The following is a 26,729-nucleotide window of genomic DNA, read 5'->3' as shown; positions in this document are numbered from 1 at the left end:
TGCTTCACAGAACAAGAGTTTGGGATAAGGATTACATGAAGTCTGTTACATAAATAGCTGAGAGTGAGAGTTATATGCCTCAGTCTAGTAGTGTAATGAGTTTATCACCACACATTTGAATAAATGACAAACCACCGAGTCACTGATTCGAGATTGTTTCATTTCGACATGGTTTACTTTCATAAAAATCAAGTAGCCATATACATAAAAACTACAAATCCTAGCCTGCGTTTCACAGCCCCAGTTGAATCAGGTATGGGTCATGTAGTTGACGGCACTTCCCTCATGTCAGCCGCGTGCACTGCGCAGGCTTTGTGTTCGACTACAGTACCCACACGTCACTGTCGAGCGAGCGGCTGTTATCCGGGGACATCTCTCTCTCCCCGCTGCTGTGTGTGTGTGTGTGTGTTTCTCCTTAGTCTAGCGCTGTCTCCTTTTTAGCGGATTGGCACAACAGGGTAGGATTACTAGAAGGAATACAAAAACATAAGCAAAAATGGCAGAGCTTGGAGCGGGGAGCCTGCTAACAGGAGATCCTGCTTTTAATTATCAAGAGCATGAGCTAAGCGAGCGTTTGAAGCGGCTGTACCCGGCCGTGAATGAGGAAGAGACCCCCTTACCCCGATCTTGGAGCCCCAAGGATAAGTACAGCTACATCGGGCTCTCACAGAATAATCTGCGGGTGCATTACAAAGGTATACAGATGTGACACACGCTGAACTGTCAACCCATAGGCCTTGACAATCCCGTCTGGTTCGCTGCACTCGAGTATATGCATTCTCCCCCGATCTAGTTTGAGCTGTGTTTTTCCGTCCCCTTCTGCTTTGTTGCATAGTAGGAAAGAGGAATGTCCAAATGGGTTGACATTTAGCAAACCGTCATGTCAGAATTCGGCTAGCGAGAGTAGCTTGGGGCATAAGCACGACTGGAGAGTCTAGCTTTTTGGACACCTAACTTACCTTTTTCCTATTGCCATGTCAACAACGTCAAGTGTTATTGGTTTGCCAAGCTTATGGTTTGAACTCCCTTTCGGTGAATTAGTCGATGCTGGGGCTAGCTAGCCACGGCAGGGCAATAAGGGCAGCTAAGGAGCTACACCATTGCAATGAATCGCAAATGCTTGTTTAGTTTACTCCGCATTGCATAAGTGTATTTGTTATCCGCTATCGGGTGATTTATATAAGGACGCGCGGCGCGTTCACAACGAAACAAATAGCTGAAAATGCTTTTTATTTTGTTGTTGTTGTGCTTATCTGATATATTTGACGCACGAACATGTGCGGATTTGTATTGACGAACAATATCATATTGATTCGAATCGTTCGAATTCGCCATTATAATGAATTCGAATTCCACAACACAAGCTGTTTAAACTGTTGTGGCTTTTCGACTGACCCAGTCGCCTCAGGGGGGGCTGTGAATTTACCCAGTGCAGATGTAATTTTTTGTTTAACAACTGTTTACATGCTTCTAGTAAATATATAATAAAGCAGTCTATTTTGAGACCTATCAGTCTATTTAACTATCAGTCTATTTAGAGCACAATCTATGGGCTTTCAATGGTTTTAGCAAGCTGTTTTAAAAATATTCTTTCAGGCCAAGTAGTATCTATATTTGTAGAACCTAGGCTATCATTTGATTACAGCTGAATAATCCTACAGTAACTGCTCTCAATTTCACTAGTTAGACATTAGACATACATTAAACTAGTCGTCATTCCAGTAGTGACTAGTATCTATTCAGTTAGTCCCTAGAACTTATTATTTATTAGGCCTAGTATTTCTTTGCCTTTAGTCACTGTCCCAATAGTGCCAAGTAACTTGCATTGTTGCTGTTAACAAATTGCACATTTTTGCCATTGAATTCTATGGGAATCTGTAGTTTACATATCAGCTAGCCCTATTCATTTCAAACTGGAGTTTTATCAAGTCAAGTCACCTTCATTTATATTGCGCTTTTAACAATATGGACAGTTTCAAAGCAGCTTTACAGTGATAATAGGAAATTAAAGCAACAGAGATTGTTTTGGCTTTACAGCAGCTCTAGAATAAAGTTATTGTCCAGCTGAAGTTAGTTTTGATTGATTCACTTCCGTTGCAAAGATCATTAATTGCTAACTTAGGGGCCGATTACACAACACCGTTCTAACAGAAAACCCTTAAAGGGATACTCCACTGTTTTTTCATATTAAACTATGTTATTCCCTTAACTAAGATGATCAGGCATGACTTTTTACTGCGCCGAGTCGAAGTACTTCCAAAAGTGCTATTATGCCATACATTATAGTTATCCTTTTTAACCCGCTTAGAAAAGCGCCGCGTTTTATTTTGTGTCACCATACTTGGTCGTATAACTACTCGTGTAACTGTTTTTAAATAGGGAAAACGTTGATGTGTTTGGTCACTTCTAAATTCATTGCTGTTATATACCATTGAATATACTGGGGTAAGCTAAGTGCTTTCAAAGTGTCACCGCGCGCTAGAGCGATTAAGTGCACGCACTGAGATGAGAGAGGTATGTATCAACTCGTCTTAGTTAAGGGAATAACATAGTTTAATATGAAAAAACGGTCGAGTATCCCTTTAAGGCGCTCATTCGCACAGCAACAGTGCCTTTTAGTCATCAGAGACGTTTCCTCTGAGGAGGCAAGGGAGGCAGTGCCTCCTCAAAAAATTGGATGAGAAAATAACCCATATTACAAAAATAAAACAATGCAACAAATATTACAAAATGTGACACTAAAGTAACAGTGTTCAACAGTGAAACCAGCGGGCAATGCTTCCCCTGAGCCCATTGACTTTTAACAGACCCCCAAAGCATACAGTGGGTTTTGTGAGGGGTAATTGAGAATGAACGGGGGAAAGTCTCATGAGAGGAGGCAATGCCTCCATCGCGCATTCGCGCTATCTTTAGATATTATTGGTCATGGTTGGATATGATTGGTTCATTGGATAAATCCTGCCTCTTGTTTTCATGCGCGTTCACGAATCGATCTGAATTAACAAAATGATGGCGTTAATGGGAAGACTAATTAAAAAGTAAGTAAATGACTCGGCCACTTAGATATCACCACTTTATGTCATGCCAAAATCAAACTTGAAATGGCCTGAAAACATGATGAATGTGTTTGTTTTTTTTTTTAGTGAGCAATCAGCTTGGTGAATTTAAAGGTACATCATGTCTGTGACAGTGTTTACCAACCTTGATGACTGATAATTGACTGATAGTTGACTATTAAAAAGAACAGCGGAACATCAGTTCACCAATAAAATATATTGTTTAAATTGTTACTGCAGTTAGTTATTATTTTAGAATAAACGTAAAAATTGGTTTTAATAAAAAGAACATTAATTATATTGTATAGTTAATGAATACAAAATAGAATTGTATTTGTTTTTTGTTTTTCCTTTGATGTTTTGTTTATTCAATCAGGAAAATGTGTCAACATTAAGAGTAACTGGGACATGAATTTACATTTGGTTTATTAAAAAAAAAGCGTTCTTTGCCTCCTCATTTGAAAACATCACTGCATGCCATTGCTGTGTGTACTGTAATTGTTGCTGGTGTACAGTTTACTAGTAACAATTTGTTATGTAATTTTATTACTTATTCTTTAGTTATTTTAGTTATAACAATATAGTTAGTATACTTTTTTTGAATAGCTAATTGAATAGACACATCCATTTAGTGTGCATTACAAATACTTTTGTTAGTGTAAACTTGCTAGTATGATTTTTAAGTCACAATAAAGTAGCTACTTTGACTTGCCATTTAAATTGACATTTAAAAATCAGTTTAAAACAGTGATATTCAGTGATGTCTTAATAACAATGAGCTCTTTTGTTGTAGCATCTATGTGAATTATTAGGTTTGTAAAAGGCTGTATTGTGTTGTCAGTTGTCTGACAGATTACTGAAATGTTACCAACATGTACCCTGGTTATTTTTAGTTTAGGCACAAATGCTGTTATAATGCACCTAATTCTGATAATAATGTTGTGTGTCTGTGGGCCTGTTGTCCAATACTTCACTTGAAGGTCACTTTTGTGTAGACTATAGCTGTTCATTTTCTTACATGATGTGTGTTCCATTTGACAGCTGTCAAACAGACAGTATATTTGTGTTAATAATGCCCAGGTCCAGTGGGAAGTTTATCCTTAAAGTTTATTTCATCCCCTTTGACCCAGCAATGAACAACACTGCATTATTTTGGTAATGTACACTGCTTTGTGTCTGTGGAAAATTGTACCTCATTGGCCACTATCCTCTTTCAGGCTATGGGTATGTTTACCACTTCATATGGTGGCTGATGTTTGCCAAGTATTTGGTTTTTAAGAGTCATATGATATTGATACACATTGATGTCCTTCCTTTTTGTTAAGGATCTTTGTGTTTTTTTTGTTCCGTCAGCCGGACTGTTTAGTCAATTTATCCTCAAAGGAGGATTGCCTTGATTAGATTAGGATAAAACAAAGGCTTGTTTCTATAATCTGTTTTTTAAAGAGCCATTATATACATCTTGTAGCAATATATTTAAATATATATTTAAACCATCTCCACTTAATAGATAATTTAACCTGCAGTCTATTAACCTTCAGCGCTATTTTGGCCAGTGTACCAGATCAGTTTCTGTAGACTGAATTTTAGGTAATATCTTTGAATCATGTTCTCATCAAGCACAATAGATATGTGCTGTCAAATATTTTGATGAAAATCTATGCAATTTTGTGCTTTTATATGATATAAAATGATATGGCTCTTCATCTTTATTTAGGATGCATGTAAAAAAGAAATCACTCTGTGCATGATGAAACACGTGGAAAAGACATGAGAGGCATATTCTCTATCTTTGTTCGCAATGTGGACCTCATTTTACACATCGTCACACTGACAAGGACGTGAGCCCCCATTACCCCATGCAGATGCAGACTTTGCAGTGTCTGTGCAAGATTTAGGCAAGATGAATAGATAGAAATATAATTTAAGCCTAGATTGTTTCCGTGCGGTTCGGTGGACTGCTATCCATTTCCTGTGTGCATGCTGTTGGACTCTGCTTCCTTTAAGCTCATTGTAATGTTTGCCTATAGAGGGGTTTTGCCTGTCTGAGGAGCCAATCATGCATGTTTAGTCGGTGCGGTGACATCATCAGATTGTGTTCGTTTCCCCCTAGTGTCTCTGTGAAGCTGTGAAACCCTGTTTGCTAACACTAGCACAACACTCCCAATCTTCTCTCCCTGTGTCTTTGTTCTCTCATATTGTAGTTTTGTTTTTTTGCCTGCTTAGCTGATGTTATTATGGATGCCAGCTGTAGCCTTGTACAGGTCCCACATTTCCCTTAGATGTTTTGTCCGAGAGCTTTACCAGATAGCAGTGTAATTCTGTGATGCTGATTGATTTTTTTTTATATGAGAGAGTGTATAAGTATGTCATGCAACCAACCATTAATTTACTACTTTTTTCTTAGTCATAGTTTTCTTAGTCATATTTCACTCCGTATCAAAAATAATATTATTATTATTTTTTCATATTATGTTTCCTCCCATCATGAGTTTCAAGTAAAGGAAATTATAGTCATCCTAGTCTCTCGGCCTCGGACTGCTGGCTGAATGTCTGATGCGTTAGACACACAAAATGAGAAATACTTTGGGAGTTTCGTAGTCATCATCTGATTAGTTGGTTTGGATTTCCAGGAGATGTGTCTTGCGTTCATTAACGGTCTGCCTGGAAACAAAGTCGTTGTGATGCCAAACCCCCTCATGGAAGAAGCTGTTGTGTTTTCAACTATGACAATGAGCGCTTATCAGGGTCAACTAAACACTGGATTTTCAAAAGTGTGTAAAGTTCGCGGCGCCATTGTTGCAGTAAACTTGCACAGCGTTCTTACATTAATAATTTATTTGATGCATGTTGGTCTGTTATCGAATATGGACATTGACATTTTCATGGCCCTAAACATGATGCGGAACAAAACGAACTGTGATTGGTTGCTTTACATGTCGGTCAGACGTCCTCTTGGGCGGTCTTTTTCATGACTATTTAAAGTTGCGATGAAACGGACAGAGCGAGAGATCTTTTCTTTCATATTTAAATAAACTGATTTTGTGGAAAAAATCAAAAATGTAAAACTTGATTCAACTGATTGCTGATTGGATGGAGCCACATCGGCTGAATGTGAGCTTGCAGTTGATTGTAAGGCAGGGTGAGTTTAAGCGGACAAAATGTTTGGAGAATTTCAGCGTACGTCACCAGAGAGAAGTCTGTCATTTTGCCGGAATATCTAGTTATGATATTTTGGTTAAAAATGACAAGCTGAAATAAATTACCACAGGTGAATCATTCGCAAGATCACTTAGAAGATTGGTGAATTTCCATTTCATGCTGACTTTAAGCACATATTCCCTCAAATTATCATTACTGTAAAGTAAGAATGGCCCTGTTTACACCTGGTATTAATATGCATTTTGGTCGATTGGATCACTGATTTGACCAGATTGCTTTTGTAGTGTAAACGGTAATGTGGTCGAATGCGTTCGAACAGCCACCAAAGACCGCCTACTCTCCGCCAAATGGGATTTAAACTTTGTTAGCTGAAGATCCAAGTTTGGTTTGAACTTGAAGATGAAAAATGTACCAAGCACAATGTTCTCTCACCATTCCTGATTTCTAACACACACACTCACAGTGTTCAGCGTGATCTTGCGGTTATCAGAACAGCAATGAAAACTGCTGCTCTCCATATGTTTTCGGTCTCCGGTCGCATTCATATGTAAATTGCTTGAGCTTACTCCGTCCATTAGATTGAACAATCTGAAAAAGCCCAAACATTTATCCACCCATAGACCCTCCCCTCAAAGAAATCGGGACAGAAGGGGTTAAAATGGATGAATTAAAACACCAGGTGTAAACAGGAATGTGTGTCTCTCTCATCTACTTGTGTTACGATCCACCAAAATGCATCTTAATACCAGGTGTATTAATGTAATGCAGTAATGAAATGTTCTGTTAAATTGGCATGAATCCGATTCAACAAATACTACAATTGTGCATACTGTACTTAAAAAAAAAAAAATAATAATTCAACATAATTACAGACCTCCCACCCTGCAAAAACAAATTTCTGGGAGATGGTACCCCCCACCCCCAGCACCACCAATGAATACAGGATGTTGCATTATATTATATTGCATCATATTCATATTTACTTGTAAGCCGCATAAGCCTGGTTCATTCAACAGTATTCATGCGGCGAAAGTGACAGTTATGTATGTGTGGCGAAATAAGAGGGGAGGGTGTCGACGAAATCCGAACGCAAGTGGTCACAGGAGACGCATCTGAAACGCATGAAAATACAGGTGTAAATGGTAATGCGTCTTGGCTGGCCACTTGTGATCATCGAAAATGCATCTTAATACCAAGTGGAAACAGGGCTTCTCTCTCACTCGAGTTCTGGGATATTTTATAGGACATGCATGACATTGTGTTATTAAGTAGAATAAGTGTAAGATCATGCATGTAAACTCTCACAGTTTTTGTGGGATACACCCTTGTGTCAAGACTGGAAATGAGTTGGTTATGTGTCCTAAAGGTGTTTAAAAATTATTGGCTCATCCCCATTACAAAAGTAAGAGAAAAGTGAGGCATGTTTAAAGCAGCTATCGCAGATGCAGAACATACAATAAAAAAATGATATGTCCTACGCTGGATTAGAGCAGCGCTTTATGATGCACCAGACCTATGATTATGCACTGCAGAGGAGGACTCTGTATGAAAGCTGTTTGTGTTTTGTGCATTAAACATGTTTGGCAGAGAAATAGAGGGAGGGACAGACAGACAAGCAGCTAAAGAAGGAGAGAATCACCCAAGGTCCTCTCGCTGTTCTGTGCTCCCAGAATGGTGTGGTCATGGCATGATGTATAAATAGATTGAGCGTGTGAGCAGGGGGCGGGCAGGAGCGTGCACACGTATGTGCATTTGTAGTGTGTGTGTGTTGAAAGAGAGAGTCAGGGATTTGCACATACAGGGTCTTCTGCCTTTACTCTGGTTGTGTGAGCCACGAATATAAATAGATTTTGTGTGTTCTTGATTGTGAATGCTTGTCTGGGTTTGGCAGACAAACCTATTGTGGCTTGATAGCAGAACTTGGGATGCTAAAAATAAAAGTGATTAATATTATTACAGTTATCAGATGGTGATGATGAAGCATAAATGAATACTTAGTACATCATTTTTTACACACTTGTGCTTTAAACCACCACATACAGTAGCACCAAGACATGGTGTTCTGGAATCAAACTGCAGATGTGGGTTAAGTTACAGGTCTGGGGCACATAAACACAAAGATACGTCCATATACGTTCACACGGAGAAGTTAAACATGAGACTCTTGAAGTGCAGTTAGGTTTGAGTAAATGATTGGCTCAGAAGGCAAGCCTGGCCTCGCAGAATCTAATACTGAGTGTCTATTAATGCTGGCAGGTGTTAGCAACCTGCAGGAAAATGGATTAGGAGATTGGAGCACATTGCAATGGTACATGGAGGCTTAGACGGCAATGACACTCATTCTCACAATTGAAATGAGCTGAAATGTTGAAGTCAGAGTGTATTACATGTTAACTTAAAAGACTACATGAAATGCCGTTCATAATCAGTTTTGTTCCCATAATTTGACCTTTTGAGTGAAACAGGATGAGAGTTGATTTAGGCTATGCATCAGAAATAACTTGGTCTTATGAAAATGGGCTTACCCAATCAGAATGGAGCAGTGCAGTTTGCAGTTCAAGGGGAGGAGCTCAAAGTAGAGGAGGAAAGTCGTTTCAGTGTGTTAAGTTGGAACATTTTGACAAAAGATTAAAAACATTCCCTTTTGAATTAATTACTCATTAATTACATCAAGACTTAAGTCTCTTAAGGTAAACAGTGGAATATTTTTCATGTTGACTTTTTATAATTTCTAGTAATTTTTAAAGGTGCATTGTTTAATTTCTGGACCACTAACAGCACCAAAAGAGAAGGAATTATTCCCTCTAAACAGGTTTTCCAAACATACTCCATCTACAAACAAACTGTTGGCGGGGAATGTGTTCACAAACAGGTAGTCCCACCACAAACTCATGCCATTGGTTGAGCCAAAAGTTGACATGTTGGACCATTCAAACAAACATAGCAATGTTTTATTGCCACACTGTTTGCACTCTTTGGGAATACAACCTCAGTTTAATTATAGATGTCTCTGCACATCAAATTTGGATAGGAGAGTATTTTAACATTGAAAATAATTAGATACCCAAATCACCCAACCCATTCTGTCATTATTTTCTCACCCTCATATCATTCCCCAGCCAACATTTCATGGTGGGGCCAATGTACGCACAATATGGGATTGAGTATGGGCCCACAGGTTCCATGTCTGCCCTATCTAAATTAGTCCCATAATTAGGTTCCATGTTGGCCATATATGAATTAGCACCAGTATCTAATTCAGATAGGACGACATGGAACCCATGAACAAAGCAAACCCATTTATGGTGAACCATACAATGGTTTATTTAAATACCTTAAAGGGTTAGTTCACCCAAAAATTAAAATTCTGTCAGTAATTACTCACCCTCATGTTGTTCCAACCGCGTAAGACCTTCGTTCATCTTCGGAACACAAATTAAGATATTTTTGATGAAATCTGAGCCATGTTTCACTCCTCCATAGGCTTCTATGTGACCGAAACTTGCTGGCCCAGAAAAGTTATTAAAGAGATCGTTAATATAGTCCAAGTGACTCCAGTGGCTCAATCTTAAGTATATCAAGCGACGAGAATACTTTCTGTGCGCAAAAACAAATAAAAATAACGACTTTATTCCACTTTTCATTTCCTTCTCTCTGGGCCTCTAGTTGGTTCGCGTAGTCTTTTTGCGCACAATGCGTAGCGCGTCTGTGTTACACGTCACCACGTAGGCTCACTATTGGCCGACGCCGGTCATGTGTGTGTTGCGTGATGACGTGCAACACAGACGCGCAGCGCAAAAACACTACGAGGCCCAGAGAGAAGGAAATGAAAAGTGGAATAAAGTCGTTATTTTTGTTTGTTTTTGCGCACAAAAAGTATTCTCGTCGCATGATAAACTTAATGTAGTGCCACTGTAGTTACTTGGACTATTTTAACGACGTTTTAATAACTATTCTGGGCCGGTGAGTTTCGGTCACACTGGAAGCCTATGGAGGAGTAAAAATTATGTCAGATTTCATCAAAAATATCTTAATTTGTGTTCCGAAGATGAACGAAAGACTTACATGGTTGGAACAACATGAGGGTGAGTAATTACTGACAGAATTTTCATTTTTGGGTGAACTAACCCTTTAAGCGCATTGGCTATTGTACCTACATTAGACCCACTATGAAAATTTGTTTAATTTTCCTTCTTTGAACCACAAAACAAGATATTTTGGTTTTGGTGACCAATGTCTTTCGCTGAGACAATATTCAAAATATGTTATTTTAATGTTCCACAGAAGAAAGAATGTTATACAGTGATTGTCTGGAGAACTGCGAAAATGACAGCTGGAATGAAGCCCTGTATTTCGTTTTGGATTCCCCTTATTGCCCTATTGGATGTGTTTCTTATGGGCTGTTGGCATAACATATATTCATGTATTTGAAAACAACTGGAGTGTCTGTTGTCGTCAACCATCGTGACCTATCCCTAACTGAAAACCCTTGTCCCCTCAAAAACTTTTTTGAACTTTGCTGTTATTTATGTGGACAGTCATCTATATCAGAGGGTGTGTTTGGTCAGTGACTCATTTCCCTCAATTTTTCCGTCTTGCTTTAGGCCACGGAAAAAACCACAAGGATGCCGCGTCTGTTCGGGCCACCCATCCCATCCCCGCTGCTTGTGGCATCTACTACTTTGAGGTGAAGATCGTAAGCAAAGGAAGAGATGGGTAAGTGCAAATAGCTTCTGGTTGAAGGCATTTGTATATAGTGTTACAAGATACAAGATTTGTTTATAATTTGGAAACATGCATCACGGGAAGCAATTTGAAGAGAAGAGGTATCAGATCTGTTTTGCATGTAGTGGGGTTCAAAAGTTTGAGAGCACATTGAAAATCTTAGGACTCTGAAAAAATTAAAACAAAGACAATATTACCTTACGTATAAGGTAAAATGAATAAGTAATATTAAATATTCAGCACTGTTTCTAGATCGTCTTGTAAATTTGTGGCACTGATCATGTGACTCTTTGTACAGATGTTCAGTTGTTCTTTTCTTCCACTGAAGCCCAAGATCCACTTTAGATCATTCTCAAATCATTATGAAGAACATGATCATCAGGTTTTACTCAAACTTATGGTTGCTCATTAAAGCAAAATTATGAACCAAATACTAAGATATTCTGAAATGAATGAAAAGGTGTTTTCACAGTCTCAGAATGATAGTTGCTCTGAAACCATGTGTCATGCTTGAGTCAGTAGTTGGTGTTTGTCATGCCTTCGGTTTGAGGATATCATTGTCCAAAAATAAATGGAAAAGGGTACCACCCTTTCCTGTGACCACTTTGCAATGTGATTACTAAATATATTCCAGCAGGATTGCTCCTGTTCTACTTGGTCATCTAACTGCAACTTACAGGTTGTGAGTTGTGACTAAAAAGTGTCAAGTCATCCCTTAGCCACTGTGATCCCAGGCTGTGGAACTCTCTCCCAGACTCACTTAGCACTTTTTAATATATACCACATCTAACTTCCTACTTGTTCAGCACTTGTGGGAAGGGGCTCTTCAGTCTAATCACCATTCATTTTATTATATTATTTACAATATTATTTAAATGCTTGATTCTTCTTGTATTTATTTTTAAAGTTTGGCACATCTACTGTTATTCAGCAAAGTTCATAAGCGAAATCCAGCCATTTTGCAACAGGTTCAGGTTGGTCATGTATTCACCACGTTGACCAACAGAAAGCTTTTTGTTTCGAATGTGACTTGTTAGAGATGTGCTTATACATGCTACACTATTGACAATAGACAATGGACCTTTTTTGCCACCAACATTATACCAATGTAACCATATCTCCACTCTGTCGATTCTTTCCCTTAAATGCAATGTAAGTCGCTTTATATAAATGTATCTACCAATGTATAAATGCCAAAATCGTTTATTTATGCTGGGCAAATAATTCTGACCTTTTTGTTTAATTCTAGACCTTTAAAATTAACTGTCACTAAACCCAGTTGAATAGTAACTTTATCAGGAGCATAATATATGGTTTAAATACAGTTTCAGAGATTATCAGTGACAGTGTCCTAATTTTTTCGTAAAGCTAACATTTGTCCTCTCTCATTGGTGTTTCCAGGTACATGGGAATTGGACTGTCTGCCCAGGGGGTAAACATGAACAGACTGCCTGGTGAGTTTGTGAGTGTTTGTGCGTGTATGTACACTAAAGGGATGATGTGCTCACCATCGGTATCTCATTGTCACGTTATGAGATTTTATTTCACGATAAAAATATACATCACATCATCATCATTATCTCAAGCAAGTTACAAACAATTGGACAAATACAATATAGCAAAAATATGAATCAACCAAATTAAGTTTTTCAGGGATAGGCCTAATAGTTTTTTTTATTTAACATGTAGTTAGAATTAGTACAGAAATTTTATATTAGAATGTAAAAATAAAATATTGCAAAGTCTTCACTGTATGAATTAAATTTAAATGTATTCTTATTAAAGCTAAAAATAAGTTATTCAGTCAAGAAGAGTGAGTTATTTTCTCTTTTGTTTGATTCACATTAATGAGCAGCAGGTAGGTATATTAGGCTGCTGTCACTTTAAGACCAAACACACGGATCTTTATACTGATACACATCCAGTTAACCTAACCGGCTGTGTTTACATGAATACTCCTCAAGATGGGAATTTTGACATAATTGCGTTTGTGTTCGACCATTCAAGCGCAATAAGACTTGAAAGAGAACTGAATTTTCGATTGCGTGCGATTACGCTGTGCGTCAGTCAGTTCTTTTTCACTGCTTATTGTGCTTAATAACAACATTTTAACACTGAGCACTTCCCAAATTCACGATTTCCTTCTGAGGGAGGCAGCTTTCTGTGCGTGCACTTTGCCAGGGTGCCAGTCCGCACGAACACTGAGTTCATTTTCAAGATATTTTGCTCTTTAACTCTTTTTAACATCAAGCACGCTCTTTATATCCTCATTCATGTATTTCATCACTCTGAAATGCCGATAGTGCTATATATTTACATACCACGATATACACGATATAGCAAAATCTCTAATGATAGACATTTTATACTTGGGTATCTATATATATATTGTCATACCGCCCAGCCCTGACCATGGGTCATGGTGAACTGTAGGTAACTGAAGAATGGGTGATTCAGTCCATTTTTGCAGCTTTAAAAAACAGTCAACTTTTGTAGTTAAATTGCTTTATGTAGATATACATATTAAAATGAAAAATAAATTGTGTTCATAACCTATTTTAATTCTGGCAGAATATTGGAGAGAGAAAAGTTGGGAGGGACTTCGAAAATGGTTGGATTGTGTGAAGTGGGTGTTACATACCGGAATGGGACCATGCGATTGGATGGGAGGGATTCGTTGAGCCAAAAAGTAAAGTTGTTTATGAGGAAGAGCTTTGAAGATTAAAAGACAAGTTATTACATTTTGATAAAGATTATGAACAGATTTTTTTTTCTATGCACTTGCGTGCACTGTTCATGAAAAGGCCAGTGCTGACATTACGATTCACTTTTGAGTATGGTCTTGTAGCTTAAGATCATTTGTCTTCTACTTTTTTTTTTTTTTTTTAGTCTTACACTTTTTTAATATCCTTTAGTCAGTCAGACTGTAATTCAGGCCATGAACATGCCTCAGCATGCCCTGAAAAACATTAGCTGTGAGAATGACCTTGCAAATGCAGAGAATCCAGGGTTTTTCTTTCTGTGCTCTTCAATCTCAGGAAATAACTTTGTAATGTGTTTTTCCTCATGAGTCCTCAAAGGGAAGGAGAGGAGACCTAGATCTCATTATTGGTTTTCCTCAATGGATTTTACCTGACATACAGAATGTTCTGAGATCACAAAGCCTTGTCATGATTATTCATAGCTAAAAGCTAAAATTAATCAGAGAAACTCTTTTCATTCTGACAGAGCATCCATTCACACTGCAGAGGACATCAAGCTGCTACTGGACTAGTTTTAAATTACTAACTGCAGTGAAAAAAGACACCATAACCAAACAAAATCCAGTTTGATGGAAAAATACAAATGAAACGTGTGTGCATTATCATAATGCAGAATGTTAAAAAGGAAATGTGACTGAATGCTATAGTATGTGGAACATACTCTACACAATATTTGGAATTTGAAAAATATGTAGGCTGCTTTATCCTATCATTTTGTACAAGCATATGATTTGATAACGTCAAGTTAAACTGACTAAATTGAAATGTAATTAGTAGTAAGACTACTAAGATCAAAATTTGTTGCTAAATTAAAGGCCTAATTGAGCAGGTGGAGTAAATAAGTTTTAGCTTCAGTTAAGCTGACACTGAATTTCTGAAATATGCTCACGACAACCCATTAAGTGGACATCTCGGCTGATTCAAGACGTTGCTAAGACTAGTGGACGTAATGAAGATATAATATGTAAGTAGACGATAATGAATTTAGCAATACATTTGAAGCACATCGTGCTGTAGAAACATAACAGTACATATTAGCTAGCTCTTTGGTATATAAAGCAATACTTAGATGCTTATCCTACTGTACGCTTGATGAAAGTTGGAAAAGTAAATGTGCACTACTGTTCAAAAGTTTGGGGTCGGTAAGATTTTTTCAAATGTTCTTGAAAGAAGTCCCTCATTTATTTGTTCAAAAATACAGTAAAAACAGCAATACTGTGAAATATTATTACAATTCAAAATAAGTTTTCTATTTAAATATATTTTATAATGTAATTCATTCCTATGATGGAAAAGTTGAATTTTCGGGAATTTTCTAAACAGTGTCACATGGTCTTTCAGAAATCCTTCTAATATGCTGATTTGGGACTCAAGAAACATTTCTTATTATTGTCAAAGTTAAAAAAATGGTTGTGCTGCTTAATGTTTTCTGTGGAAGCCATAATACATTTATTCAAAATTCTTTTATAAATAGAAAGATCAAAACTTTTGGACAATGGTGTAGATTGTATAAGAAAAAAGGTCTGTGTTTTGGGCACAGTTGGGTTAATGTCACCCTCCTGTGATCCCTCTGACCAATCAAGTGACTTTGTCAATTGCTTGTTAGTTTCTCCACTGTGCCTGATGCCTTTGAAATGCTTTGGAGCAATCTAGCCAATTCGGCATGTGCGTGCTGACTACAAATTGTGTGTTCATTGACCTCTGTGCTCTCTGCTTAAACCACTCTTTGTCAGAGCGCTTTGGAATATAGTGGAAATATAGACAAACGCATGTAGGGTGGCCAATGTATTTTCTAGTTAGTTTGGTTTCTAAAGCCAACAGAAGGATATTATTTCTCCAGTTGTAGGTGTGCTATATATATATATATATATATATAGATAGATAGATAGATAGATAGATAGATAGATAGATAGATAGATAGATAGATAGATAGATAGATAGATAGATAGATAGATAGATAGATAGATAGATAGATAGATAGATAGATAGATAGATAGATCGATCTATGCTCCCTTCTAATATATCTAATATTTCTATATTTTTTCTCTCTCTTTAGTTCACTTGGTTTTTGCAAATAACTGAACATCCCATGATTCCAAAACACTTAAATCAATTAAAGTCATGTATGGTTTCCTATGAGAATGTATGGTGCATTGTATGTTTGTGTGTGTGGTTATGTGTGCGGTCTGAGCGTAATGGTTTTACACGCCCCGCTGACCTCCGTGTCTCTGATCCCATACTGGAGTTCTGCCCATTTCATTAGCATGAAGGGAACACTGAGCTCTGCTTTAGGAGTAATATCCCAGCCTGCATTGCTCTGCAGATTAATCTAATACCACACAACAAGCCCCCATCAGCCACTGCCATACTTCCTCATTTTTTCATTCTTTTTGCATCTGTCTGTCATTCACAGAATGCACTTGTTTACTCCATTTCACGTAGTGACTACAAATACAATTGCTTACGCAACACCATTTTTATCATGTACTAATCATAATGGTCTGCCAACACACATACAAGTTTTGATTCAGTTCAGCCCAGTCAGTGAGGTAGACAGACTCCTCCTCTTGGTGGTTTGAGGCAGTGCGAGCCGAGGCTTACTGAATTGTTCAAATGGTCTTGTTAAATTTACACACAGTCTTGTCCAGCTGCCCCTCGAACGAGCTTCAGGGTGGACGAAGCCTTTAAAGGACAATTTTGTTGTTATATCCAGTTTTCTAGAACAACTGGGAAGATAACATCATCGGGCGGGAGGCAATAAGTGCATCAGTTCCTCAGAGGCAGGGGCTCAAATCTAAAAAAGGAGCATCTACACACATATATATATATATATATATATATATATATATATATATATATATATATAGAGTATATATGTGTGTATATATATATATATATATGTATATGTGTGTGTGTGTAAGGGATAATGTAGAGAGAGGCGGTTGTTATAGCGATTACAACTGATCAGGAATCAGCCTGAAGGGGTTGTATTCGCTATAACAACCGCCTCGCTCTACATTATCCCGCTTATTACATGGCTACCTATCTAATAAATAAATAATTTGACACAAAATATTGATTTAAAAAGGAGTTTATTGATTTAAAAACGATTGTATTGCTTCTGCTAAAGAAAATAGTCCGTTCCGTCTCTAGGGTTAGAATCCTGCGTCCATAGCAACGCTCTGTTTTTCATGGCAACGGTGTGTTATACTTAGGCCCCGTCCACACTACTGCGTTTTCAGTCGTTTTAATGTGGACGGAGATCAATTCTAATACGCAGCTAAAACGCTGGTGTGGACGGAGATCGTATTCGTTTTAATTCTCCGTTTCTAAACGAAAACGCAGTAGTGTGGACGGGGCCTTAGCAGCGGTCTGTTATCAAAAAATAACAGACCGCATTCTACATTAGAATTCAACCAAGCCATGTAATATATGTATATGAGGCCACCTAACAGCCTACATTTCACATAATAGGCCTGTAGATGGCACTTAGACTTAATTTAACCAAAATGATATATTCATATTCAATATGCCATACGTAAATAAGAGTTAATTGAACACTACAGATCCAGATCGCTCCGCAAACGCAAATATTTGTCCATTCGGGCTGTAAAGATTAATACTTATCTTTTTTTCTATTTCGCCTTTCTATGTCACCTTTGTTAAAAAACTGAAAACAGACTGAGGCTATGTAGTTTACAACCGATTTATGAAAAGATTATACCACTCCACTTCACATTGTCCAATTAAATTTGAGCTTGTTGTGCCACACCATATTTCGATGGTGTATTATACATGAGAAAACAGGCATCGATGGTTATTCACTTATGTAACATTTGTAAATATGTAATATGTGAATTTTTTATTAAATCTACTCATTAGCAATCACTGAGAGCCGTATATGGTCTCCGGTTTTCCATCACTTTTGTAAAAATACTTTGTGGTTACAGTTATGCATATGCAACTACTGACATAAACTTGTATTATTGTAATTTTTCTTTTTGTCAACGACATCTCAAGCCCTGTTCAGACTGTCTGATCGCAGATACGTTAAAATAAAAAGAAAGTTTACGACTTTTGATCAATTCTTAACTGTTTGTACACGTTGTCATATTAATTCCAATTAAAATGCTTAATGTCCACAATATCATTGTTGATATTTGACGATAATTGATAATTGCACCCGCTTGTGCCTGCTGGGGCCCACCTTTATAATTTTGTCCCAGGGTCCTGCTGTCCATCATATATTCTTTCCATCAGTATTATCAGATTGGTGCTCATAATTTATGTAAGAAGCAGTATTTTATGATGCTGGAGACCAGATGGCATATCAAACGCTGCAGGCTTAGCATCGGCTCCGACTCATCCTGTGGATATCAGTACAGAGGCAAAAACAAGATTCCTTATTAGCAAGCGAAATCTGTGCCCCCATAACTCTGAATATTTCTACATATGTGCAACACAATTGGGAAATTTCTACATATACCATGCATCTTTGAATATTGCATATTTTGGTCTGATAACGCTTTTTATCATCCGATAAAAGTCTATTTTAGCATGTTCAAATCCACTTTACAGGATTCTGCGGATTCCCCCCAAACAGGAAATGCAGTATTTTAATCCAAGTGCTGTCGAGTTTAATTACTGAATTTCTCTCTCTCACCTTAGGTTGGGACAAGCACTCCTATGGTTATCATGGGGACGACGGACACTCCTTTTGTTCCTCAGGGACTGGTCAACCTTATGGCCCGACCTTCACAACGGGTGACGTCATTGGCTGCTGCGTGAACCTCATCAATAACACATGCTTTTACACCAAGAACGGGCACAGTTTAGGTAATAATTGATTGGAAAATGATTTAAGCATAAATCTTATTAATGCTTAAATCGTTAGAAATCAATTTAGCGACTCAAGATAAAGTTTTCAGTATCTTTCTTATGTAATCTCTGAATCCACAATACTGAGCGGTTCTGACATTTTTTTTTGTGTTCCTCCAGGTGTGGCTTTCACAGATCTGCCAGTAAGTAAAGCACACAGACCTCTCTCAAACAGTGTAATCTAAAAGTAAGTTTAAAAAAATCCGTAATTGAAATAATATAAAATATAAATATCAGATGAAGCACTTAAAACATTGTTTTGTCTTTGCACCTAACTGAAATAAGTTTGAAGCTGAAGTACGAAAATGGCTAAAACTGAAATAAAAATAAATTAAAGCTAAATATAAATGTAAGAAATTAGTAAAAATGACAAAAGCACATAAGAATATTACTTAAAATAAAATGAAAATATACAAATAAAAGCTTGTTTGAAATATTAATAAATACTGTACTTGTATACACTCACCTAAAGGATTATTAGGAACACCTCTTCAATTTCTCATTAATGCAATTATCTAATCAACCAATCACATGGCAGTTGCTTCAATGCATTTAGGGGTGTGGTCCTGGTCAAGACAATCTCCTGAACTCCAAACTGAATGTCAGAATGGGAAAGAAAGGTGATTTAAGCAATTTTGAGCGTGGCATGGTTGTTGGTGCCAGACGGGCCAGTCTGAGTATTTCACAATCTGCTCAGTTACTGGGATTTTCACGCACAACCATTTCTAGGGTTTACAAAGAATGGTGTGAAAAGGGAAAAACATCCAGTATGCGGCAGTCCTGTGGGCGAAAATGCCTTGTTGATGCTAGAGGTCAGAGGAGTATGGGCCGACTGATTCAAGCTGATAGAAGAGCAACTTTGACTGAAATAACCACTCGTTACAACCGAGGTATGCAGCAAAGCATTTGTGAAGCCACAACACGCACAACCTTGAGGCGGATGGGCTACAACAGCAGAAGACCCCATCGGGTACCACTCATCTCCACTACAAATAGGAAAAAGAGGCTACAATTTGCACAAGCTCACCAAAATTGTACAGTTGAAGACTGAAAAAATGTTGCCTGGTCTGATGATTCTCGATTTCTGTTGAGACATTCAGATGGTAGAGTCAGAATTTGGCGTAAACAGAATGAGAACATGGATCCATCATGCCTTGTTACCACTGTGCAGGCTGGTGGTGGTGGTGTAATGGTGTGGGGGATGTTTTCTTGGCACACTTTAGGCCCCTTAGTGCCAATTGGGCATCATTTAAATGCCACGGCCTACCTGAGCATTGTTTCTGACCATGTCCATCCCTTTATGACCACCATGTACCCATCCTCTGATGGCTACTTCCAGCAGGATAATGCACCATGTCACAAAGCTCGAATCATTTCAGATTGGTTTCTTGAGCATGACAATGAGTTCACTGTACTAAAATGGCCCCCACAGTCACCAGATCTCAACCCAATAGAGCATCTTTGGTATGTGGTGGAACGGGAGCTTCGTGCCCTGGATGTGCATCCCACAAATCTCCATCAACTGCAAGATGCTATCCTATCAATATGGGCCAACATTTCTAAAGAATGCTTTCAGCACCTTGTTGAATCAATGCCACGTAGAATTAAGGCAGTTCTGAAGGCGAAAGGGGGTCAAACACAGTATTAGTATGGTGTTCCTAATAATCCTTTAGGTGAGTGTATTAATAATAATATAAAAACACTGTTCTCAAATGAGTCTGAGACCACATGAACTGGAATTGACAATCTAATTTAAAATGGAAGTAAAGTTTATTTGAAAATGTTTATAATGTATTAAAAATCGCCTCAGAATTTTGGATGTAACTTCATGCCTATATTGTCTCCTCATCATGATAATTTAAAAATGGAAATAAAGTTTATTTGGAAGTGTTTGTATTAAAAATCACCTCAGAATTTATTTTGGGTTTACAGTATGTGTATTTACAGTGTACTTGCCCAAGAAAGTACTGGTAAAATAAGGTAACTACATGGGTTAAGGTTAGGTTTAAGGGTAGGTTCAGGGTTAGTACATAGTTATAATCCAGTTATTGTAATAAGTACATAGTATGTACATGCGGAACAGGACTCTAAAATAAAGTGTTACCGAATTTTGGATGTAACTTTCCGCCTATATTGTTTCCTAATTTTTTCACGTCATGCCTGTATCTCTGTGCTAGCTTGTACTTTTCTGCCCAACTTTGGATCTTCGTATTGCGGCACTTCACGTTACTCTCCCCTTGAAATGAATGGCTTGCACTGTAGCATTCCTCATTTGTAAGTCGCTCTGTGTCTGCTAAATGAACACCAGTAACAGGAGATTGATAGCGTGGCATAGGCTAGTAATGAGCTCAGATGAGGATTTATGCTTCTGCATGAAGCTTCATTTGAGGCTTTTCCAGTTTAGGTGTGACTGACTGAATGATTCCTTGTGCTGAGAATTTCTGATGGAGAACGTGGAGACCTTCTAAGCAGTCTCTCAGCTCTCTCTTTTTGTCTTTCTCTTTTTCTCTCTCTCATTTCAGCCTAACCTGTACCCCACAGTAGGGCTGCAAACTCCAGGGGAGATAGTAGATGCTAATTTTGGCCAACAGCCTTTTGTGTTTGACATTGAGGACTACATGAGCGAATGGAGGGCCAAGATCCACAGCATGATCGCCCGCTTCCCCATCGGAGAAAGATTGGGAGACTGGCAGGCGGTTCTGCAGAAGTGAGCAGCCTGTCACCTGAAAATAAATTCAGCAGTCACAATATTGATAAACATCTACTTCTATTCGCTGTAGTTTATAATGCATGCTACTCTGCTAATAAGCCTTATGTGGCTAATTCGTGATTCATAATATTTCCCACATTAACCTTTTTATGTTTATATCTGCAGTATGGTGTCCAGCTACCTGGTGCATCATGGGTATTGTGCCACAGCAATGGCCTTTGCCAGAACCACAGAGACCATGATCCAAGAGGACCAAACCTCAATAAAAAACAGACAGAGTGAGTACTCGATCAAAGTCAACTAGTTTAGCTAAAAATAACAGATCTTCCCATGTAATGTATGGTTTGGGTAGGAAAATATGACTGTTATGAGGAACTTAACATTTTACTGGTTAAGCAAAACCATCTTTTTTTGGACATGACTGGGTGAAAGCGTTGAATATTTGATCAATTTCTCAGTGTAAAATGATAGAAAAGCGCCTTTGATTTAAGCTTTAATCATCACACTGAATATTTAATGTTACCATAATTTTTATGTGACTCTGGCAACAATTAAATGAATTTTTTAAATCTGTTTGAAATGAGCCTTTCAGTATAAGCCATAAGATGCATTAAAGGAGAACTTGGTAACTTTTTTAACTTAATAAAACTGTCTAGAAATCATTTGGATGGTTAAACAACCTGTTCTGGTGATATTGGTGACTTTCCCCGCTCCCCCCAGCGTTCCCAGGCGGAAAACCAACCTTGCAACTTGTTCACTACCGTCCCGGCAAGATAGAAATTGGAAGTCTCGTGAGAAGCGAGAACTAGAACGAGAACGAGCGCGAAACACAAATTGCTTTACGGCAATTCGACATAAACACACACGCATGTATGATGTATTACCAGATTACCCACCTCGGTAGACAAAGCTCCACGCGATACAGTTGGCTTGCTCCGATCAAAACAAACGCACATGAGCAGCGGTAGAGAGGGGGAGGAGGCCGCCGCAAGTGAGTTTTTTACGACTGTGTTGTGAAATATACGCCCCACCACAGCTGTAGGGGGAGCTCGTGGGGAAAACATGCGACAACAAAAGGGAAAATCAGCGAAGAAGTGACTAGAGTTCGCTAGAGTTACCGAGTTCTCCTTTAAATGTTATATATAATTTTGCTCACAAAGAAAGGCAAAGTCTAAGGGAGTGTCATTTGAATCTAAAACAATATATATAGAATCTATGCTGCAAAAATGACTCCTTCAGAAACCCTTGGATTAAAATCCTAATCAAAACAAAAAGTAGGATTGATACTATAATTCCTAAACAAAATAAGAACATAAAAAGTGTATACAGTTCTCCAAACCTTGTGCTTTTCCTGATGTGTGTGTGTGTTGCACCTATTGCTCTGCATATCCTACTGAAAGATCCCAATGTTCGAAAATGAATGGCTGCAGTTTATTTTTATAAGGATCATTGTGCACTGTTTTGTAAAATTCAGGTTTTGAAAAGAGATATAGATAAATGGAACATTTAAAAACTATATTGGAAACAAACCCCCTGACAGCACACCCTCAGCTTGTGTGTAAGCACATGTATCCTTTCACATGTGAGGAGGGCAATTACATAGAAGTCTTAAAGGCAGAGCAGTAATAAAACACTTGTTTAAAAAGTCAGAGAAAGATAAAATTATCATAAAACTAAATTATGAATGCTCAAAACACTTTACTAACATTCTAAGTGATGACCTCAGGGAGAGCGATCGAGTGATTAAAAATGTATGATATGACCATTTAAACAAAAGCAAAACACACCAGTCATTTCTTCATCTCATTTGCTTCTTTCTGCATACAGGAATACAGAAACTGGTATTGGCAGGACGTGTTGGAGAAGCCATTGACGCAACACAGCAGTTGTACCCCGGACTCCTAGAACACAACCCCAATTTACTCTTCATGTTGAAGTGAGTATGTTTACCAGACTTGGAGAACCATGTGTGTGCCACTTTGTGTGGAATGAATCGAGAGGAATTGCTTAACTTGAAGCAAGGTGAAAAATGTGTTTTCTTCTCTGGGGATCAGTAGAGCTCAGTTGCATATGAACATCCACAGCTTTCTGATCTGGATTTCATAATGCAAGCGTACTCAGAAAACACATAGCCTGAGATTAGGGCAATCTTTTACTCAGTGTTATACTGAATGAAGGTTTTTATAGTGCCCTATAGTCATTCTGACGAATGAAGCTCTTTTTTGTTATGTGTGTTCATAGTGAAAAAACACACTCAGGGTGAAAAGGGGTTCATGGTTGCTTTGCTCTGAGCTGCTTCTGATATGATTAGTCATACTGTTGCATAAGGTTGAAAAGAAGCTTCCTTTTAAATTGTATTTTTTAAAGTAACGCTTACAAGTCATACGTCAGCTACCCTGTTGAACTGATGTTTTTTTATAATGCATTACGCAGCCCATACTTCTGAATATTTATGTCCCTGAGAGGTTTTAAGGGAAACAATGTCTTTTAAATTATATGCAATTTGAAGATCCACCTACTAAAATCAGTGGTTTCAAATGATAGCTGAAGTTAAAGAAATGGAAAGGCTTGCTTATCTTCTTTGACAAAGGTCAGTCAGATTTTTATATATATATATATATATATATATATATATATATATATATATATATATATATATATATATATAAAATTTATTTTATAAGTTTATTGCAAAATATGCATATATATTCAAATATTTAAGTATTTTTAGAGCATGGAAAGACCATGCTCTAAAACTTTTGTGGTGCTTCATTGGAGTGAGCGGAGCTAACAAGATCTTCTGGCACGTTTTGCTTGTTTCGACACTCTGATAGGTGGAAATTTCTGCTAAACACGATTATTTTAAAACTTAGTTAAAATTAGGCAGGCTGACGGCTTTAACAGAAGCAACTACCAATTACCAACCTCATAGGTCATCATTAAGGTTGTCTTTAAAGCTTGATAAGCTATCGTTAAAAAATAATTTTCTTCTGGATAAAATGTATCGAGTTTTTCTGGGAACTCGACTGTTGCACTGTAGTGTACAAAAGTTACGGTAAAGCTTTCTAATGATCAAAAAATCCTAAAATAATTTAGCATGGTTTTTAACGTTGATAATACGAAATGTTTTTTGAGCAGCAAATCAGCATCAGATTTCTGAAGGATTATGAGATACTGAAGACCGACTGCTGAAAATTCAGCTTTGACATCACATGAATAAATTACATTTTAAAATACAAATATAAAAACACAAATTCTATTTCTATTCAAATAGAAAATATTTATTTTAAATTGAAATAATATTTCACAATATTACAGTTTTTAATGTATTTTTTACCAAATAAATGCAACATTGATGAACATAAGAGACTTCAAAACCATTTAAAAAATCTTACCAACCCCCAACATTTGAACGATAGTGTATTTTAAAAATCTCTGTTATTGGAAAAAATATTTCTGGTAACTGTTCTTTGTTTTATTCAAAATTTAAGTATAAAGAACCAATTAAAATGAATATTTTTATGCTTAATTTGAATTCTGTATTGACTTTGTGGTCTTAGACTTTAAAAACCATTAGTCATGCATTGAAAACATGATATCCCTGCTCTTTAGTTCATAAGAAAAACTGCATTCAGACCCTCAATGTAAGCACTACATATCAATAAACCCTTTTCTCAACAAGTTACAGGCATTTACGGGGCATACGCTGTTAAAATATTCTTTGGAAACCATCTCTATTAATCTTGCTTGGCTGGAATTTTGTTTTGACATGAAGATGAAACTTTTTATATAAAGCCTTACATGGAGGTGCATAATTGCACTGTTGGATGTCATCAGACGTCAGATGCTGCCGTGGGAATAGTGCCAGGATGTGTGGGAAGGAAGCAGTGAGAGCTGACTCCTCTCTCTTTCTCTGTGATGGATTACAGTTGAACGACAAGCAGACAGTTTAATGGATTGCTGAGCTGACAGTGTCAGTCAGTAGGCATAATGGATAAGAGAAACCTGGTTGACAGACATTTTAATTGATTGGCAAGTCTGAAGTGAGGGTATTTGTGTGTGAGATCTTGCTTGTGTAACAGTGATTTTATTTTTTATTTTTGCTGTCCTCCCTCAGGTGTCGGCAGTTTGTAGAGATGGTGAATGGTACGGATAGTGAGGTACGGTGCTTTAGTGTCCGCTCTCCTAAATCACAGGACAGCTATCCCGGCTCCCCCAACATGAGCCCCCGGCACGGAGCCACCAACGCTCACTTGCACAGCACAGGTAACAAACGCACTCCACACATTTTCAGTTACTTAAAATATTTTTTAGCACTCCGTGAACAATGTCCATGTTTCATCCCAGAATCTAGAGAAAAAATAAGGAATCATATTTCTTGGGAATACGAAGCCATTTAGGGAATCCACAGCCTCAGCAAATAAGACCTTTTTTTGCATTACATTTATATGAAAACAATGTTACAATGCAAATGTTTGTAATGCTCCTAAAAATAGGCTTAGTTTTTTTGCAAAATATTATTATTAGTAATATTATTTTATTTATTTTGAGGTCAAATATGACCTAACTATTTATTGACAATTTTTGTGGTTCACCCATTTGCCCATGACTGTATCTACAAAGTTTCTGTTAAAGGGATAGTTCACCCAACAATCTAAATTCTATCATTTACTCACCCTCAAGTTGTTTCAAACCTCTATGAATTTCTTTCTTCTGCTGAACACAAAAGAAGATATTTTGAAGAATGTTGGTAACCAAACTATTGATGGGCCCCATTTTTTTTCCATACTAATTTTCATTGAAAAATATGGTTAACCAAAATGTTCATCTTTGGGTGAACTATCTCTTTAAATTGTTTTCAGCATGCCCACACTTTTTGAAATGTTTTGTCCTGAATATGGGTTGCAAATGTACATTTTTCTGCAGTATGGTTTTCATGTATTAAAATATGTTAGAATGAACTACAAAGTAACTTATCTATTTAGTAGCTGAAAGCATTAAAGGTGCATTAAGCAACTTTTCATGTTAAAAATACCCGTTTTTCTAACCCATACATGCTTAAACAATTGCCTGATGGGCTGAATGAGCCCTTCTATGATCTCTGCGATTGCCTCTATAATCCTGTACAGTAAAATAAATAAGAGGGATTCAGGACGGAATCGACTGGGCGTGACGTCATGCGCGTTCACGCTCACCTGGCTATGTCTGGCAGGTTTGTGTATTCGCCGCCATTATCCGCATCAGCGAAGACAACTCAAGCGACTTTGGCAAAAGTAGAAGATGGATTAAAAAGAGACCGGCTTCTAGTTCATCCCAAACCCCAACGCAAACTCCACGTAACCGCGTGCACAACTCTGGTTGCAGTTTCGCGTGTCGCCAGAAGGGGGCATAGTTCTGCAAAAACTCAGAGACTTGCGCAATGCACCTTTAATCACA

General features: G+C 37.6%; 1 protein-coding gene across 2 annotated transcripts in view; it reads left to right on the top strand.

Annotated features, from left to right (window-relative positions):
• Positions 1 to 242: 242 nt before the first annotated feature.
• Positions 243 to 26,729, top strand: part of ranbp10 (RAN binding protein 10) — a 33,217-nt gene continuing 6,730 nt past the window's right edge. The window contains exons 1-9 of one of the 2 annotated variants that reach the window (XM_081373164.1): positions 243 to 695; positions 10,823 to 10,934; positions 12,345 to 12,397; positions 18,374 to 18,541; positions 18,704 to 18,726; positions 21,106 to 21,290; positions 21,459 to 21,571; positions 23,121 to 23,229; positions 25,411 to 25,559. In XM_081373164.1, the coding sequence (XP_081229290.1) occupies positions 497 to 695; positions 10,823 to 10,934; positions 12,345 to 12,397; positions 18,374 to 18,541; positions 18,704 to 18,726; positions 21,106 to 21,290; positions 21,459 to 21,571; positions 23,121 to 23,229; positions 25,411 to 25,559 (1,111 nt within the window). In that variant the 5' untranslated portion in view covers positions 243 to 496. The remainder of the gene's footprint in view (positions 696 to 10,822; positions 10,935 to 12,344; positions 12,398 to 18,373; positions 18,542 to 18,703; positions 18,727 to 21,105; positions 21,291 to 21,458; positions 21,572 to 23,120; positions 23,230 to 25,410; positions 25,560 to 26,729) is intronic. The other variant, XM_081373165.1, reaches the window with a different exon arrangement.

The sequence above is a fragment of the Scardinius erythrophthalmus genome (assembly GCF_964197995.2).
Source record: "Scardinius erythrophthalmus genome assembly, chromosome: 8".
Lineage (NCBI taxonomy): Eukaryota > Metazoa > Chordata > Actinopteri > Cypriniformes > Leuciscidae > Scardinius > Scardinius erythrophthalmus.
This window is presented reverse-complemented; position numbering and strand designations above follow the sequence as displayed.